The sequence below is a fragment of the Ovis aries genome, chromosome 5 (genome assembly GCF_016772045.2).
Source record: "Ovis aries strain OAR_USU_Benz2616 breed Rambouillet chromosome 5, ARS-UI_Ramb_v3.0, whole genome shotgun sequence".
Taxonomy (NCBI): domain Eukaryota; kingdom Metazoa; phylum Chordata; class Mammalia; order Artiodactyla; family Bovidae; genus Ovis; species Ovis aries.
Window position 1 is genome coordinate 66322868 of NC_056058.1, and position 19432 is coordinate 66342299.

At 38.9% G+C, this 19432-nt stretch overlaps 1 protein-coding gene across 1 annotated transcript; it reads right to left on the bottom strand.

The window, feature by feature from the left end:
• Positions 1–1971: 1971 nt before the first annotated feature.
• Positions 1972–16819, bottom strand: LOC121819701 (histidine-rich glycoprotein-like). Its single transcript, XM_042250831.2, has 6 exons — positions 16777–16819; positions 13313–13635; positions 9282–10495; positions 8191–8286; positions 5028–5083; positions 1972–2022 (listed from the first exon to the last, which is right to left on the bottom strand). Exons 1-4 carry the CDS (start codon positions 16817–16819, stop codon positions 8232–8234), a joined length of 1635 nt encoding a protein of 544 aa, XP_042106765.1. The 3' UTR covers positions 1972–2022; positions 5028–5083; positions 8191–8231.
• Between the last annotated feature and the right edge of the window lie 2613 nt (positions 16820–19432).

Below are 19432 nucleotides of genomic sequence, written 5' to 3' on the forward strand. Positions count from 1 at the left end.
AGACTTGGCTTAAAGCCCAAGCTGGACCAGATGAAGCAGTTTATTCTGTTGGAAGTAGGTAGTGGTTTCCTACCTTTACAGATGCCTGGGAAAATGACCCCAGGGATGCATACAAAGATTTAATTTTTTATTGGGTGAAGGGGTAAATTTGCAAAAACTGTAAATTGAAATGCCTGTGAGGCCAGACAACTAATGTAAATGAACAGAGCAGGCTGGGTATGGAATAATAGGGGATGGTGGGAACCGTAGGGAGCTGGAGGCATGTCCCCAGCCCTGCCTTTGCAGTCTTCAGCTTGGAGGTGTCTTCCTCCAGATTTTTTCAGAGCTGCCTTCTGCTTCTTTGGGGCTCACTCACATAGCCTACTGCGCTGCTCCAGTACTCCCCATGGTATTTCTCTGGAAGTTCTATAAGGCCCTGCTTATTCATTTATATGTTTTCTGTCTGTTCTGCTCATCTTTATGGAATATAATAGAGATTCAATAGACATGCAATAAACAAAGCACTGAATGAAATCAAATAACAAACTAAACAACCCATTCAAATGATCCCTGAAACAATATCTGCAATTTAGTTCTCTTGCTCTAAGAGATAAGGTTTGAAGTGTTATCTCTGTAGCAGTTATGACACAATTCCAGGGAAATATAGAAATGCTTGGAGAAGGAAATGGCAACCCACTCCAGTATTCTTGCCTGGAGAATCCCAGGGAAGGAGGAGCCTGGTGGGCTACCATCTATGGGGTCGCACAGAGTCAGACACAACTGAAGCGACTTAGCAGCAGCAGCAGCAGCATAGAGATGCTAAAATTATCACTGAAAGATTGAACAGCAATGGAGGTGCTCTATATACTTGATTTTCCAGGATCCAGAGTATAAAATGGAGAACTGGAAGGAAAAGAGGAGAGGGACAGAGAAATTTTCCTTATGTTTACTAGAGGAAGAACATCAAAAGGCCTATTAACACAAACCATTTCAAACTTACCGTAGTAGCTCTGCCTTGCTACCCAGGCAAAAATATCCTAAATTGAGGGGGAAATGAAGAGAAAATTAAACATGCAAGCCAAAGAGTTCATGAGATTTTTTTTTCCAAACCAGTATATTATTATGATTATTACTTTAATATGAGCAAAATCAGTATAGCTTTCAGAGTCTAAAAAATAATTAATTTTGAAGAAAGAATATTTTTAAAAAGAAGGAGAAAAAAAATCAATCTGGACCCTAATCTGATAACTCCAGGTAACTTCTCTTAAATCTCCAGGAGACAAGTAAGCCCCTTGGTATAGTGTATCTTGTGATTCATAAGTTTAGTGTATTGACCTACATGCCCTAGCTTACTTTAATGCCATTATATTCAATGAAAAAAAAAAAAACCCTGAATATTGCACTTCTCCCATAGAAGACAGCTTTTACACACACATACTCACACAGCTGGTGGAAGGAGACTAGGAGGTGTTGGATGACTGTCGTGTGAAGCCCTTTGTTCTCCTAGCTCTGAAATGATGTGCCCTCCTAATGTCTCTTGTGCTTCTTCTATTAAGTGGGTATTATAAAACCATCAACAGTTTTACCCCCAATAGGAATAAAAATTTGTTATTGAGGGAATGGGAAAAGAAGAAAATGGGAGGGCACAAATCTTGTATTTTACAGCGGCTTTTGACTTCCAAATCTCAACTTTACACAAGCAGTGCTTATTTCTCCATATTTAATTTCACCTATGGAGAATTTAAGTATCATGTTTATGGAACAATAAATTTGAGATAAATAAAAAAATTAAAAAAGCACAAGGTAAGAACCAAGGAAGTTATGTGAAACTGATATCTTATAGAATGTACAGCTACATGCATTTGGTGAAAGAGTACTCCTGTGGGCTCAAGAATATTTCTGAATATTTCAGTCCTGAGGTGACTTACTTCTCTTAATCCAGAAAACCACAAACATGACCAACAGTGCCAAAATAGTAACCGAGATGCCAATGTAGACTCCCTTGCTGGTGCTCATCCATGTTTCTTGTGCCAGTACCACAACCTACAGAAACACCAGCAGATCAAACACAAAACAGAAAAATAAAACAATCTTGTTAGAGTTATAGGCAGAAAACATTTCAGAAAATAATATACCCAGACACGTTATGGTTTACTGGCCTCTGGCTAGTTCTGGATCATGAGGGGTAATACCAAATGATGTAGAGTTAAAGCCTTATGATGAAATTCTAAGACAACTCAAAATTCAAAGTGTATTTGGGATTGGTGAAATGTTTACATCTTACTTGCAGTGGTATTTAGAGAAGGGTACAGATTTGTTAAAACTCACACTGTATGCTTCAAATGAATGTGCTTTATTATTATAATTTTACATATTACAAAAAAATAAGCTCTTTGCATAAATAATCCTCTTATTTACTTATAAAAAACAATTTTGGTTCCTATGTAAGTTACCATGGTTTTGCTATTTGAATGTGCTCAGTTACTGAAACTGGCCATTAATTTAAATAATTTTTTTGAGCTAGAATTCAAGATTCTATATCTTTATAAATGGGCATGGAAGTAGCTGCTCAGATTCATGGTTCTGCTTAACAATTAAAATGCTGTGCAATTGGGAAAAAAATTCCTAGTGTGAGAGATCATCACTTCCTAGAGTAAACCCAAAATATACCAGGCTATCATGCTTGTCTCCTTTACATAGCTTAATTCTAATTCAAAAGATGTCCCACCACATAGGTATTTTAACAGAAAGGAAGTGGAAAATCAGAGAAAAAGATTAACTCTCAAGTCTCCTCCTGCATAAGAGTTTAATCTCTGGAGTCAGAATCCCAGATTAACTTTTATTTAGTTGCTCTGTGGCCCTAGCAAGTTATTTAGCCTCTTCAAACCTCTTTTTCTGTCCAATGCAGATTAAATAGGGTTCTTGGGAAAGGTACTTCAGGTACTCCTGATAAACACTCTGAGGAATACAGAGAGGGGTGACCTAGCCTCTGAGCTGTCCTTGCCTAAATGGAAAACAGTCAGTGCCTTGGGAGGGAAAAGCTGTGTTATCACCTTACTTGTGGGAGGGAAAGCAGTTAGATGGAACACAGGGTTACAGGAAGCAGTCTTTGCTTGCTTTTTAAAAAATATTATGTTACATAAAACTGGAAGTTCATTTTAGAGTGTGCAGCTCAGGATAAAGAAAGGAAAACAAAAATCAACCATAATTTCAATAGCCAGAAATAGTTACTATTACCATTTTTCATTACATACTCTTCTAGAATTTTATCTTTCTAGTACTTTTCTTAACAGACACAGTTACTGTATCCAATGTATACTACAATATATACATCATTTAATTTTGTGTCTATAACCTATGTATAATAATTTTTTTTTTCATTTTTGGCAATGCTACATGGCATGTGGATCTTAGTTCCCTAATCAGCCATCAAACCTCTACTTACTTCATCGGAGGCATGAAGTCTTAATCATTGGACTGTCAGGGAGGTCCCAATGTTATCTGAAGAGTTAGTTTTTTCATTTAACAGTTGACACTGTCTTCTCATGACAGTAAGTACACTGCAGTGACAACACTTTCAATGGCAATAAATGGGCATGCTTAATTGATGTTATCAATCTCTTATTATTGAACATTTAGATTGTTTATAACATTTTCATGATTATAAACAGCAGCAATGTATATCTTGTTTTATACATCTTTATGTATATGTTCATTCTCCTCTTAAGATACAGCTCAAGAAGTTGACCTACTGGGTGGATATATATGCTCCTTGGTTTCAAGATACCTGAAAGACACCTTGACATCTTCATGGTCAAGACACATAAATCCCATGATTGTGCTGCCACCATTTGTGAACTTGCTTCTATATTGCTTACATTATATAGAAGAGATTAATAGCTGCTGAATATACCTGTCCTACAGGTAACTGAGGTCAAAAACATTCTCCTCATTCAGAGTGTTTGTTTCTTTTTTTAAAACTAGCATAAGTCTGACTGACATGATATTTACATGGTGGCAGTTCTGCTATTTAACAAGCACAACGAATTCAGCCCATATCCATCAGATCAATCAGTACCCATATCATCAGGGTGATTAATCTTTAATATCACTCCTACGTGGTAGTGTTCTCATTGTCACTAAGTTATGCAAAATAAGGCCATTTGACGTCACATTAACCCCACTTTACTTGAACTTGAATTTCTCTTACAATGTCCATGCTGCAATTTCTCCCCACTTGTAATCAAGATTACTCTCATACCTGAATCTGGTCATGTTTTTTGCTTCTAAGGGTTATTTGCAGATAGTGCAAGGAAAGTTGTTTCACCCAAGGGAGCCAAAAGCAAAAATCTCACTGATAATATCTTCTAACTTACACACAAAGATGAGGCTTTGATGAACATCATAAGACTATAGTCCCTTGGATTTTTCCCAAGCCAACTGTGGGAAAAGTGCAAGAACAAGTTACAGAATCACAAAGTTGTTGAAGACCATAGGACCTTAATATGTCATCTTATGGGGAGGATTATATATAGATAGACTCAGCAGTGACCTCAAAATCTTTCTATAGGAGGAAAATTGGATTGGAAAAGGATACTAGGGGGCCTATGCTTAAGGAACCACATTTTTATTGACATAATATTTTTGGTGGGGATGGCCCCCATTCCACTACATTAATTCAAGTCATGGTATTTCTCTAACAATGATCTGAGTCTTTCTTGTTATGTAATGTTAAGTCACTATGCCTGAATTAATTCATTCTTTTTTTCTTATTTTCTGGTTGGGAGAAATTCTGTCTTGGGTGTATATGTGTGTCTAGAGTAAAATATCACTTTTCAGGTATTTCAAACAAAGTAGTGCATCTATATAGACTTTTAAAATTAATTAAACTATCCCTATGTAAGAGTCAAATTCTTTTCCTCTATTTTTTAAATTAGAAAGAATCAATCTTTGGACTAGTCTGACAATAATAATCTCTAAATGTAACTTGATTCCAGAAGAGACATATAAGTGGACCAGGCTAATAAAATAGGAAGGACTATGCTTACAGTTTGATTGTTATGCCAATGGGGATCCAGAGACTGGGTCACAGTGCCATCTCCCTCTGCTCAAAAAGAAAGAAAATTAATGAGAATTACAAAAAGATATTGAACTTTCCTGCAAACACCAAATATATTCACACTGCCTTCTGGTAATGAAGGGAAAGTTGAATAATCATATGGCCTAATGCTGTAGGCATCCCAAGAATAATACCAAGTTAATAACATCTGTTACTTTAAGTAGTAAGGTTGTATTTCTTAACCATTTTGTCATGGACCGTTTGAAGATGAACCTTTTTTTTTCTCCCTATGGGGTTGAAAAATGCATGCTCACAGAAAATTTACTGACAATTTAGACAAGTCAGAGTGACCCATTCTCAGAACTAGATTAAAAATTACCACTTACAGATAAATAATCAATACTTTCATGGCAGCTCAGAAACTTCCAATGAGTGCTCAGAGGTCATTACACATCCAAAGAGCAGAACCACTCTGTTCAAAATGAGCATTACATTGGTTTTACATTCAAAATGTGAGTGAAATGCACTAAGATACCTCAACAGGTGGCATCCAACTCCTATATTATATGCTAATGTGCCCAGATACTGATCTAAAAGTGCTTTAGAAAATATGTTACAACACTCCCAAGGCCAGTGTACCTCATACTACCTAAACTCCCAATATAAAAGGATACTATGCCTTAAAAGTTTTCAATGTCCAAATTTTAATAGTGTTTTGAAATATCTCTTTTGTCCCACAGAACATATACTGTTGGCCCTGCTAAGCAACTATAGGTCAAATACAGGACTCTCTCTTTACTGAGTATCTATTATACACAAGCATTTTACATCCTTATACCAACTTTCTTAATCCGAAATTTTAGATGAGGTGCTGAAATGGTTGAAGTTTCCAGCTCTACTAAAGGACAAGAGCCTCAGCTCATAACAACTGCACACGTTATGTTTCCATTCAGTGAAAATACTGCAGGTCTCAGAGATTCACATGCTACTGACAGAGCTATAAAACCATCATTTTCTAATGGTAGTAAAAACGAAGCAACCATACTCCCCCTAAGTTTCACACTTTACACTACTGTATCTACAAATTAAACATTCTGACACTGCTTCTTCAAGAGACAAAGACAGTGTCTAAGTCTAGTCTCTGTGTATGATTTATGTTATAACCTTAAATCCTTAAGTATAGAATGAGTGATTTTGTAAAAAAAAATAGCAAGGACTTGAGCCAGATGAAACTTGACTTCAGTGCTGACATGTCACTTACCAATGTGACCTCGACCAATGTCCTTTACATACACATTACATATATATGCATGTAAATGTATGTATTTACATTTCCAGCTGGGGTAACCTTGAACTAAAGCTGTTGATAGCACCCATCTCATAAAGTTATCACTTTAGATGATGCATGTAAGGTGCTTAACACCATATTAAACAAATACCAGATATCACAATTATGTTGCTATATAACAATAGGAGCAATGGGCAAGGGACACCATGCAACGGATTTTCCAAATATCATGTCCTTCATTCCTTACAAACATGTAGTGAGGAATGAAACAACTCGCCCATGGGCGTGCAGCTTGAAACTGCCATTGGCGGGCAGTGGAATTGGAAGCTGTTGTCTCCGAAGTAGAACTGAATGTCCTCCTCAGTCTGGCAATGGCAAGAAATAAACCTGCCTTGAAAGAATTAAATGAGATAACGCACAACAATTTGCAGGCACATGCATCTGGAAAGGTAGGTGCAGGCCCTGCGAAAACCAAGATTCCTTCTGGACTAACATTCTTTGCTTTGTGAGGCTTTAACCCACTGAAGTGTGACTCGGGCACGGTGAGGATTTGGCTGAAGGGCCTCAGAGATGCTGCCAAGACGGCAACAGTCAGAGAAGTCGTGGGGACACAGCTGCTCCAACGTCTGTTCCATGCTGGCAAGTCTACTTGACCAGGTTTTAGTGACATATTTTAGGGAACAATTTCCCATTTTCTACTTTGTTCTTCCTCTTAGCCTAAAAGTGTGGGGTGCAGTTGCTCCAACTGCTCTTACCTGTATTTTTATCTGCTTTCTCTTTGTTTCTGTGCCAAGAAACAGTTCACACCAAGGATTCCACTTTCAAAACCAAATATCACTATTAGCTAATTTCAGTTAAATTGGTCCCTCTCTGAGTCCCGCTGCATGTCCATTTTCAGTTAAGAGCTTCCTTGAATGATTGGCAAAGTAGGCTACCCTGGGTGTTTGCTACAGAATAGCAACTCCTGAGCATGATGAATCATACACAAAAGTCTTCAAAATCGTACAAAATCTGACCTTATTTGGATGCTTCACAGGCACATGGACAAATAAACCAGTTCTGCATTACAAAGGAGTTCACATGTAGCACTCTCCAAATTTACCACCATGGTTAACAGAGTTAGCTGGGAAAGATGACAATTCAATATCATCTTTCTCCATTACAGGAAAAACAGACTAATCTTATATCTCAAAAGAACATGGACTTTCCAAAACTAGGGAGAACCGGGAGACTTTTGGAGTAGAATAGCACAATCCTAGCAAGCCGTGCCTCTTTGGTTCTGGTGTCCATGTTCTCAACCAAACTCAAAGTATCCATGTGAAATGAAAGTTCAACAAGGCAGCAGGGGAGCCTCCTGGCTCTGTGTAGTTTCTGGCGCTTAGAGGTGACCAGTTTGGTCTGGACCAGTTTCGATTTAATTGTTTTAAGGCTCTGTCCAGGGAAGTATGCCTAGAAATAAGTTTAAAGACCAGTGTGATTCATTTTATTTAGAGAAATGTGGATACGCATGTGGATGGTCCCAAATCATACAAGCTGCCTATGTCACACAAATGTACATATTTCTGGACATTCTAAGTAACAGTCATAATTGCCACTCTATCACTTACCTTGTAACTGTGTCCCCAGATCTTTATCTCAAATAACGCTTGTAAGAATAAGTAATATTTCCTCCATTTGCCAAAGGATAAAAACAGATTCAAAGAGGGTAATAAGACATTTGTTCAAGTTGCATAGCTGAGTGGAATAGCCATTGTTGGCATTCAAGTCACGCTTGTCTTTTTTCAGAATATGTGCTCTGAACAATGTGCTAATATTTATCAAAATTTGAATGCTCCCAGGTGTTCAGAAAAGAAACTGAAGTTACCTGTTGAACAAGAGTGCCATGGTGAGCTGGTTATGTTTGTTTCATACAGGGTAGCAGGCTGGGTTTCTGCTGTCTGAGTTGGAGAAGATAAAGAAGCTATAGGAATGACAAGAACGGAAAAATAGTGTTCAATTAGTGGAGGAAAATTTACACCCCCAGCAGAAAGAACAAACAAACAAAACTAAATCAGAAATTACCCTTTGACTCTTTCTTAGAAATGTATTAATAGATGTCCTTGAGGTATGCACATCTTACCCTGCTGTGTAGGCATTTCATTGTCATGAACAAATCTGATTTAGATAATGATCTGAGAGCCTAACAACAGAATTATTCCACTTTCTATACTTCTTTTGTTGTTCAGTTGCTAAGTCATGTCCGACTCTTTCCAGCCCCATGACTGCAGCATGCCATGCTTCCCTGTCCTTCTCTGTCTCCTGGAGTTTGCTCAAACTCATGTCCATTGAGTCAGCAATACTGTCTACCCATCTCATTCTCTGCCACCTTCTTCTCCTTTTGCCTTCAGTCTTTCCCAGCATCAGGGTCTTTTCCAAGGAGTCAGCTGTTTGCATAAGGTGGGCAAAGTATTGGAGCTTCAGCTTTAGCATCAATCCTGGGGTGGTCATAAGAATTAAGGGGCTTAATACTTATATAAAGCAGTTAGCATGTTTCCTGACACAGCAAACAGAGTAAGTATTAGCTTCACTGAAATCTTATCCTCAAGTGTTGGATTAGGCTTCAAAATGGATTAAATGATCTCTATTCAGATTTTCCTCATAATTCTATGTTAAACTGGGCCGAATGCACCATCCTTCTAAGATGTCCATGACCAGCGGTCTGGCTTTTTTTTTTTTTTTTTTTTTGCTATTAATGATTCCTTTGAGAATCTAATAAAAACCATAGGTCCCTCTCACTCTTAAAATGCTTAGAGATACAAAAGATGAATATAAGAGGGTACAAGTGGTTCACAGATTCTGTTTTGGAAACCTGTTAAGAATTCCTATCCTAGATTGTACATCTGCGTTAACACAGTGCCCTGGATGGTGTGTATCCTTACTTTAAAAACTTCTGCACTTAGGAGCACTTTTGCTTACCTGGCTGGACGTCCTTTTTGGGTGCTGGCATTGGAAGACCAGAAGTAGAGGACCTCGCTGTCACTGGAGCAGTGGGGACTGTCATGGTTGGAGTAATGGTGTTGATTGTTGTTGGCATAACAGTGGTGGTGGTTGTTGGAGCAGTGGTGACCATTGTGGTTGGAGTAGAGGTGGCAGTTGTCTTTCTTGTAGTGGTTCTTCTTGGAGTAGAGGTGGCAGTTGTCTTTCTTGTAGTGGTGGTTCTTCCTGGAGTAGTGGTGGTGGTTGTCCTTCTTGTAGTGGGTGTTCTTGGAGTAGTGGTGGCAGTTGTCTTTCTTGTAGTGGTTCTTCTTGGAGTAGAGGTGGCAGTTGTCTTTCTTGTAGTGGTGGTTCTTCCTGGAGTAGTGGTGGTGGTTGTCCTTCTTGTAGTGGGTGTTCTTGGAGTAGTGGTGGCAGTTGTCTTTCTTGTAGTGGTTCTTCTTGGAGTAGAGGTGGCAGTTGTCTTTCTTGTAGTGGGTGTTCTTGGAGTAGTGGTGGCAGTTGTCTTTCTTGTAGTGGGTGTTCTTGGAGTAGTGGTGGTGGTTGTCTTTCTTGTAGTGGGTGTTCTTGGAGTAGTGGTGGCAGTTGTCTTTCTTGTAGTGGGTGTTCTTGGAGTAGTGGTGGTGGTTGTCTTTCTTGTAGTGGGTGTTCTTGGAGTAGTGGTGGTGGTTGTCTTTCTTGTAGTGGTACTTCTTGGAGTAGTGGTGGCACGTGTCTTTCTTGTAGTGGGTGTTCTTGGAGTAGTGGTGGCAGTTGTCTTTCTTGTAGTGGTTCTTCTTGGAGTAGAGGTGGTAGTTGTCTTTCTTGTAGTGGTTCTTCCTGGAGTAGTGGTGGCAGTTGTCTTTCTTGTAGTGGGTGTTCTTGGAGTAGTGTTGGCAGTTGTCTTTCTTGTACTGGGTGTTCTTGGAGTAGTGGTGGTGGTTGTCTTTCTTGTAGTGGGTGTTCTTGGAGTAGTGGTGGTTGTCTTTCTTGTAGTGAGTGTTCTTGGAGTAGTGGTGGTGGTTGTCTTTCCTGTAGTGGTTCTTCTTGGAGTAGAGGTGGTAGTTGTCTTTCTTGTAGTGGTACTTCTTGGAGTAGTGGTGGCACGTGTCTTTCTTGTAGTGGTGGTTCTTCCTGGAGTAGTGGTGGTGGTTGTCTTTCTTGTAGTGGGTGTTCTTGGAGTAGTGGTGGCAGTTGTCTCTCTTGTAGTGGTTGTTCTTTGATTAGGGGTGGTAGTTGTCCTTCTTGTAGTGGTTCTCCTTGGAGTCCTTCTTGTAGTGGTTCTTCTTCGAGTCCTTCTTGTAGTGGTTCTTCTTCGAGTCCTTCTTGTAGTGGTTCTTCTTCGAGTCCTTCTTGTAGTGGTTCTTCTTGGAGTCCTTCTTGTAGTGGTTCTCCTTGGAGTCCTTCTTGTAGTGGTTCTCCTTGGAGTCCTTCTTGTAGTGGTTCTCCTTGGAGTCCTTCTTGTAGTGGTTCTCCTTGGAGTCCTTCTTGTAGTGGTTCTCCTTGGAGTCCTTCTTGTAGTGGTTCTTCTTGGAGTAGTGGTGGTGGTTGTTGGAGTAGTGGTGGTTGTTGTTGTAGGTGGAGCTAGAAATCAACATGAAAGCAGGGATTCATCAAGCAGCAGGAAACAAGAGACTCGTGCTGGGCCTGTGCACCAACACAACCAAGGAGACTGTCCCCGGCAGAACTCAGCACTTATCTCCCAGGAACTCCAAGTTCTTGTCATTGTTCAACTAGAATCTGTGACTGAGGAGGGAGTGAACACGTGGTCACAACAAGGCAACAGTGGCATTTAAAGGATGATATTTTGGGAGGTGTTGCTATTAAAAAATGACACATGGGATTTGTGTTGAAGCACTTTGTAAAGACTAGTCATACATATCAGATTCACATATCTTCATAAACATCTGTGAGGGAGGGAAAAGTGTCTAGAGCCTGAAGCTGTCCTTTTCCTCTCAGCACTACATGACTAGAACCCAAATAGTAGTTCCCAAGAACCAGAATATTGACCAAATAAATAGCATTCACTTCTGTCACTTCTAAGGGTACCCTCCCAACATATCTGCATCCTAAATGTGGATTAATTCACATCATTAACATACGCTGGATAACACAGATGCCATATGCTACCTGGGAAGCCCTGAAAACAGTCATAGATAGTATACACATGAATGGATGGGGCTGTGTTCTAATAAACCTTTATTCATTTAAAAAAAAAAAAAAAACCCTGTTGGTGAGCTTCTTTTATAATCTGATCTGGTCGTATGGCTACAGTTTGCTGACCTGGGTCTAACAGTGTAGTTAAAGATGCTGAAGAACAGTGCAGACTCAATCCCCTCCCTTCAGTTTAAAATGAAACCTAAGAAAAAGAGGAAGCAAGAAAAACATCTGATCAAAGGAGTATAGCAAGGAGGCAATTTAATCAGCTTGTTACACTAATGTGTCTTGCTCAGCAATAAATATTTCCTAGGGAAGAAGCTAGGACACTAAGCCTAGGAAAAGCTGCTGAGGAAGAGCCCTAAGAGGGGTTGAAAGTAAGCTCATTCTGTGAAAAGTTCAAGAAAACTTAAGTATCAGGTTGGAGGCAGAGAGTCACTTTGGCTCAGTTATGAACCTGTTTTCCACTGGACAGAGCAGTGACTTTGCAAATATTCATCTGTTAAAGAATTTATAAGCACTATAAATGTCCGCTACTCATTTCTTTCTTCCTCCAGGCCAATCATATAATTTTGCAACTCCAAAATAATCTCTTCTCCACACACAGCCTCATGCCACATGTGTATAGCTCCAGCATCTTTGGGCTTTCTTAAATTGCCTCCTAGATGTTTTCCCAGAGTCAGCTATTTTCTGTATCAGAATTGACTTTATTTTACTTGCCTTCATAAAATAAACTAAGTGTCCTTGATCAAGTAGGAAAAATTATGAAATTGAAATATCAAGTTCATTTAAACTAAAAAAGAGAACTAGCTTATAAAGGCTCTGAGTATTGGGTTGTGTTTTCATTAGAAACTTTAGTGGGAAAATACTTACTATGCTAGAGCACTAGAAACCAGGAAATCCTTTAGAACCTGCTCCTTTCGCCAAGTGGTAAGAAAAATTAAAATGTCTATATCAAGATAGAAAAACATAAACTTCCTAGACTTTTGGATTCCACACAATTCTTAAGCCAAAAGAAATAGTTATTGAGATGAAAATGTTCTCATATTGCAATAGGGTGATTTTAATTTTTAAACAAGCAATTTAGTGATATGATGTGAGTGAAAGTGAAAGTCACTCAGTTGTGTGCAACTCTTTGCGATGCCAGGGACTATAGAGTTCATGGGATTTTCCAGGCCATAATACTGGACAGGGTAGCCATTCCCTTCTCCAGGGGATCTTCCCAACTCACGGATCAAACCCAGGTCTCCTGCATTGCAGGCTAATTCTTTACCAGCTGAGCCATGATATGGTGTGAATTCTGCTTCAAAAAATTCAAGGGTAGAGGGAGGGGATGAAACTATATAGACTCTTTCAATGTATATGCAACAAAATTGAGTTGACAGTTGTCTAAACCAAATGATACATCTATTTGACAGGACCTTATATTACCTGTTTTATATGTGTGAAACTCTCTATGAGTCTTAAAATGTTAAGAAAGGACATTTGAAAATTCTCCGAAGAAATTACCTCACAGGAAAGGTCAGATTTTCAAGAAGAAGAAATTCAGCTCCATAAAAATATTCACTATATCTCAGTGTGGAACAGTGAATGCTTTTTCATGAACCAACTAGTATTCCTGAAGCACTGCTTCAGGAGACAGTTTGCTGACTAGGAAGATCCTCTAGCCTATGGTCTTGAATCAAGGTTAGTCTTAACACTTCACTCTACACAAATACAAGGTATTCAGTTGAAGAGTTATTAGAAAACAAGATCATAGGAAAGTTTTCTTTGCCTACTAAAGGAAAAGAAAGTTAGTATCAAACAGAAAACTCTTATTTCTGGGAACCCACAGGAAGTGATCAAAGAAGTAGGAAGACAAGCTCACCTGGATTGACCCTCAACTCTAGGGTGGTTTTTATGTCATTGATCCGCCTTCTCATCTCAATTCGGCAACAGTACAAGCCAGTGTCAGACACGGCAGCATTGTTTATGGTCAAAGACACATCCCTTCCAGGAATATTTCCATTTAGCTGATAACGTCCATCGCTCTGATAGGTGACTCTGTATCCATCAGTCCAGATGATGTTAGTTCCACAATGAGACCAAGGACATGCCCCTCGGCCCCAACACATTTTTGTGACTTCTCCATTATAGTAGCAGGGTAGAGTGACATTCTGACCTGCCACTCCAGTCACTTGATAGTTAGCGATTACACCATCTGTAAATAACGAGAAACCAGAGCATGAGGTCTCAAAAATTTAACTTTAATTTTATTTTCATTTTCTTCTTTATATAGTTTATGTTGTTTGAAATTATCTAACTATATCTTGAGTTTTTGAGTTTAATATATGCATTTTTCTGGTAAATTATATACTTTAGCAGTATTATTATTAACCAGATATAACAATAACCTCAGATATGCAGATGACACCACCTTTATGGCAGAAAGTGAAGATGAACTAAAAAGCCTCTAGATGAAAGCGAAAGAGGAGAGTGAAAAAGTTGGCTGAAAGCTCAACATTCATAAAATGAAGATCATGGCATCCAGTCCCATCACTTCATGGCAGATAGATGGGGAAACAGTGGAAACAGTGTCAGACTTTATTTTTGGGGCTCCAAAATCACTGCAGATGGTGATTGGAGCCATGAAATTAAAAGATGTTTACTCCTTGGAAGAAAAGTTATGACCAACCTAGACAGCATATTCAAAAGCAGAGACATTACTTTGCAAACATAGGTCCATCTAGTCAAGGTTATGGTTTTCCCCGTGGTCATGTATGGATATGAGAGTTGGACTATGAATAAAGCTGAGCGCCAAAGAATTGATGCTTTTGTACTGTGGTGTTGGAGAAGACTCTTGAGAGTCCCTTGGACTGCAAGGAGGTCCAACCAGTACATTCTGAAGGAGATCAGCCCTGGGTTTTCTTTGGAAGGAATGATGCTAAAGCTGAAATTCCAGTACTTTGGCCAACTTATGCAAAGAGCTGACTCATTCGAAAAGACTCAGATGCTGGGAGGGATTGGGGGCAGGAGAAGGGGACGACAGAGGATGAGATGTCTGGATGGCATCACTGACTCTATGGATGTGAGTCTGAGTAAACTCAGGAGTTGGTGATGGACAGGGAGGCCTGGTGTGCTGCGATTCATGGGGTCGCAAGGCATCGGACACAACTGAGCAACTGAACTGAACTGAACTGATATTTGAGGATGAAAGATCAGATAAATATTTTTCTGTATTCAGCATTACTTCCTAATAGGACAGGTTTATGGAGAGACAGTATCAAGATAAAAAGCAGAAATATGTTCAGTCTTTTGGTGAATATGATTCAAATTCTTCTCCAAAATGTTTGAAACAAATGACACTCCAGCAATGCATCAGTGTGTGTGCATTTTATCCTGTGTTTGACAGGTATCTGCTTACTAAATGTTAATACATACAGGTAGCTATTCCTCTCCCCTAGATTCAATTACTGTCTCAGTTGAAATCTGATTTTAAAACTGTGTTGCATTTATAATTTTGATTTTCAATTTTACTGCAATTTTTTAAATGGCTATCCAAAAAATTTCACCTCACAAACCTCTAAGTTAAAGAAAAAACAGCTAATATCCTACTTACAGCATCATTGGCTAGAAGGCAGAAGCCTAGTAAACTCTTTAGAAATCAGTTTTTAGAAAAAAGGGTTTATAATACTCTCAGAAGGAACTGAGGCTTATAATGGGCTTTGCTGTTTTTGTTTAGTAGCTAAGTTATATTAGACTCTTGGCAACCCCACAGACTGTAGCCCACCAGAGTCCTCTGTTCATGGAATTTCCCAGGCAAGAATTCTGGAGTGGGTTGCCATTTCCTTCTCCAGGGGATCTTCCTGACTCTGGGATCAAACCCATGTCTCCTGCATTGGTAGGTCTTTAACAATGAGCCACCTGGGAAGCCCATCATGGGATTTAAGATCCATTAAAATAAAATTCAAGCAGGGATCCCTTCTTGTGAGTTGATGACTGCCCTGCAATGGAGCACTGTCCTGTTAGCCAGGTGAAACCAAAAAATTGGACAATATGCAATCAAATATTAAACTTTACCTCTTAAAAACAAACAGGCAGGAAAACTCTCTCCTGCAGCAGTGGTTTAAAAAACTGTATTGCCAAATGAAGTCTGAGTGGTCCTTAAAAGAAATCTGAGATTCAACAACCAGTCATAGTTAGAACTGGGCTGTAAGTCTGGGAAATGCTCTGGGAATAAAACACTCATTATTATATAAAATAAGTCTAGTTTTTAATACTGGAATTCTGATTATATTTCATTTTGCTTAATATCATTTTTGAACTATAAAGGTAATTTATGCTGATTATACAAATTGTTACAGAATATAATTTTAAAATGTACTTTTCCTCATATTCCTACCTCTATAGATTTTTTTAATTTAGGATTATGTCTATTCCTAAAAATTTCTCCTATCTCATAGAATGTTAAAATATGAGATAAATTAAATTATTTTATTAAAAATTTAATTTTTTTGTTTATTGACTTAAAAAAAATTTTGGCCGCATGGCACCGTATGTGGGATGTTAGTTCCCCAAACAGGGATAGAACTCATGATTCCTGCATTGCAAACACAAAGTTTTAACCATTGGAAAACCAGAGAAGTTAAAATATTTTCTTCTTAAAAGAAAGAGTTACAAATGGTTAAAAATATCAAAAAATACAAAATGGTACAATAAAGGACTTATCTCCTTCCTACCCATCCCCATTTCTTCTTCCCACCCTCGTCCATGGTTACTCTTTCTTACATACACTTGAGTAGTTCATGCATACACATCCATCTACCTACTTTTTTTTTTTTAATTTAAACACAAATGGCAGCATAAGCTGTACTGTACTGTAGCATGCCTTATTCACCTACCCATAGATTTTTTAATTCTTAGAATTTAAGCAATTCCTTTGGCTTAAGTTTTCAGCTTGGTTCTTTGCTCACTAGTTGATCCCATTGCTGCTGCTGCTGCTGCTAAGTTGCTTCAGTCGTGTCCAACTCTGTGTGACCCCATAGATGGCAGCCCACCAGGCTCCCACATCCCTGGGATTCTCCAGGCAAGAATACTGGAGTGGGTTGCCATTTCCTTCTCCAATGCATGAAAGTGAAAAGTGAAAGTGAAGTATTCAGTCGTATCCGACTCTTTGCAACCCCATGGACTGCAGCCTACCAGGCTCCTCCATCCATGGGATTCTCCAAGCAAAGTACTGGAGTAGGGTGTCATTGCCTTCTCCCATTGCCTTTGACAAAGTGCCTCTCCACCATGCCCACACACCCCCTACACATCCCCTACTTCCTTGGGGTTCCAAAGCACAATCCACCTATTCACTTACCTGGCAGGAGCAGGAGGCCCAGGATGGCTACCCAAGGATGCATGATGCTATTGGCCTGAAGGAAAGAGAAAGCAGACTGCTTGGTGTGGCCCTCAATCAGATGGTATCAGAACAAGTCTTAATTCTCAGATTGCAACTTCTCCTTTCACCCTTACAGGGTGAATCACATAAGCCTGCCTGCTGGAAGCAAGAACACACTTACAAAGGCTTCAGCTCTCTGTCTGCTCCAGGTGACTGAGAGCTCTGCCCCTTCCAACATACAGGCAAAGCTGTCCTCTGAAACAGTCCCTACTTACCCAGCTCCTTTCCTACACTTAAAGTCCAAACAGAGAAGAAAAGGGAGCAAACGTGAAGGAAATGAGAGGAAGGCTTAGCAGGGAACGCCAGATCAAAGACCAGACTTCCCACAGCAAAGGTACACTTACCCTTAGCCTTGAAGATGAGTCACCTGGCTTTCCGGCAAGAGGAGGGTACTTCTTCCCTTGTGGTCACAATGGCGAGTCCCCAGCCTTAGTCAAATTATCAAATGTCCACTGAGCTAAGAACTGAGAGCTGTGAGTTTCACTTATGGCTCAGGAGACTGCCTCTCAGATAGCTCTGAGGAACCACGCCCAAGAAGGGTGGAGAGATAAGCTTATATGTGATTTTGGAGAAGTACAATCAAACATCTCAGTAGAAGGTCCCCACTAGGTACAAGAAACAAATACCTCAATTAATGCCTTTGGCATTTTCCTAAGTACAGAAGATGAAACTTGGATTCATAAAAATTTCTCCTGTATACATCAAACTATCTGAAGGCCTGTTTTACCAGTTTTCCCAGAGCACAGAGTACTTCATTTTGGATCACTGCACTGAATTTCTTTCAGGGTATATTGAGTATCAGTGACTACAATGGCTAGTGACTTAATTCTTACAGACCAGATGGCTAGGGACACTCCTTAGCTGGCAGTGCCCCCTCATGGTTATAAATTCAATTATGATTTAGGAGGCAGTTCATGACCACTTTATCTCATAGTGCAGAGAATACCTTTTTCTCAGTCAGGCCAGTATTTTGATGATCTTCAGTGTGCTCTTACTGGACTAGGCACTGCTAATAGTAGCCAAAAGTCTTTGGACCACAAGTCTTTCAAATCTGTTTTGGTCCAAGCAAAATCCCCTGTGTTGCTTCTTCCCATATGTAGAGCTACACTATTACAATCTTGAGTTCATAAATAAATATATACATGTATAGCTCTTAAACAACTATACCTGTTCAAGTTGCCTAGGCATCATTTTTATCAGAGGCTTAGTCACACATTTAGTAATGCAAGAAATCACAATCTTGTAAAATAGGCCAAATACAAGTAACATAGCTAGTAGCATTAATAGGGTCATAAGTAAATATTTAAGCCAAGAGTTTCCACTAGGTGTGATCCAGTATATTACCAGCTCATCTGACTCAATCTGTCCTGTACAAATCACTATCTTGAAGGTAATGAAAAACTTGTATTGTTCACAAGGCATCCAGCCTAATTCCCTAGTGTTATTAGGCTGATAATCCTTAGTTTAACTGTTCCCAATGTAAGGGAGCTTTTAAACTTAAATGATTTAAACAATCTGGTGGGAGTCATATAAATCCACCCTGTAACTGAAGGTGGGTCCCTCCTAATAATCAGGAAGTTGTATTTGCTGACTGAAATTTATTTTTGAGCTTGAGTAAAATTAAAAGAAAATTCATATTATAGCCATGGACAGAGAAAGCACCATTAGTTGTCCAAGTGAGGGAGTCCAATCTAGTAATATCAATACAATATCTGCTCAGACAGAACTATAGCTTTCTTCTGGAATAAATTTCCTAAGGGTCATCCAATTAGACCTGTGGAGAGGAGAAATCCACCAAGATAACCCAGAAGTACTAGATATAGGTAACTGATCATAAGCCTAACAATTAGATTAATTTTTAAACTCTGTGTAAGACTTACACCATGATAAAAAAAACACATGGGTTTATGAAAAGTCCAAGAAATTATCAAAAATAATTATAATATATAATTATACCCATATTTCTATAATTATATGACATTATTATCGAATGTAACTATTATGCTGAAAACACTATAAGTAATCTAGGGATAGCTGTCCACTTCTGATGTTGTCTTCTCTTTATCTTGATAGGAGTGAAGTTTGTCCGCTGTTTGAACTTTGTTTTAAGGTGAGTCTAAGGGCTCTAGTGCAAGAACTCTTTCTAAAAGTGGAAAATACAAATCCAAAAGTCAATTTCTTTCATTTGTTCTGTGCATGAGCTAATCAAGGTTATCTGACAAGCATCCTTTGATGTAGGTTGGAGACAGTCCTTTGAATGATGCCATTCCAAAATGCATAATCTTCTGGTTATAGGTCATGGGGCATCGAATATACAGTAATAAGCTTCAGAAACAAACATAGAGTGTCCTTTTAATAATTCAATTAAACTTTATAATAATGTAACCTAACAACAGGGGTCTATCTCGGAAGTGAGTCTTGGGCAGTAAATACAGACCTAAATTAACAATACTAGAATTTAATATCCATATGTGTAATTTTTCTCTAAAATTATGCTGACTTCTATCAAATATAATCAAATTAAGAGTAATTTGCTTGCAAAAATAAGTCTGCTTTCAGTAAACTTGGCCTGATT

Coding starts and splice junctions, on each gene's coding strand:
- LOC121819701 (XM_042250831.2), bottom strand. CDS start 16,819: ATGCATCCTTGGGTAGCCATCCTGGGCCTCCTGCTCCTGCCAG. Junction 13,636..16,776: donor GGGCCTCCTGCTCCTGCCAG/GTAAGTGAATAG, acceptor CGTTATTTACAG/ATGGTGTAATCGCTAACTAT. Junction 10,496..13,312: donor AAACCACCCTAGAGTTGAGG/GTCAATCCAGGT, acceptor CCCTAATCAAAG/AACAACCACTACAAGAGAGA.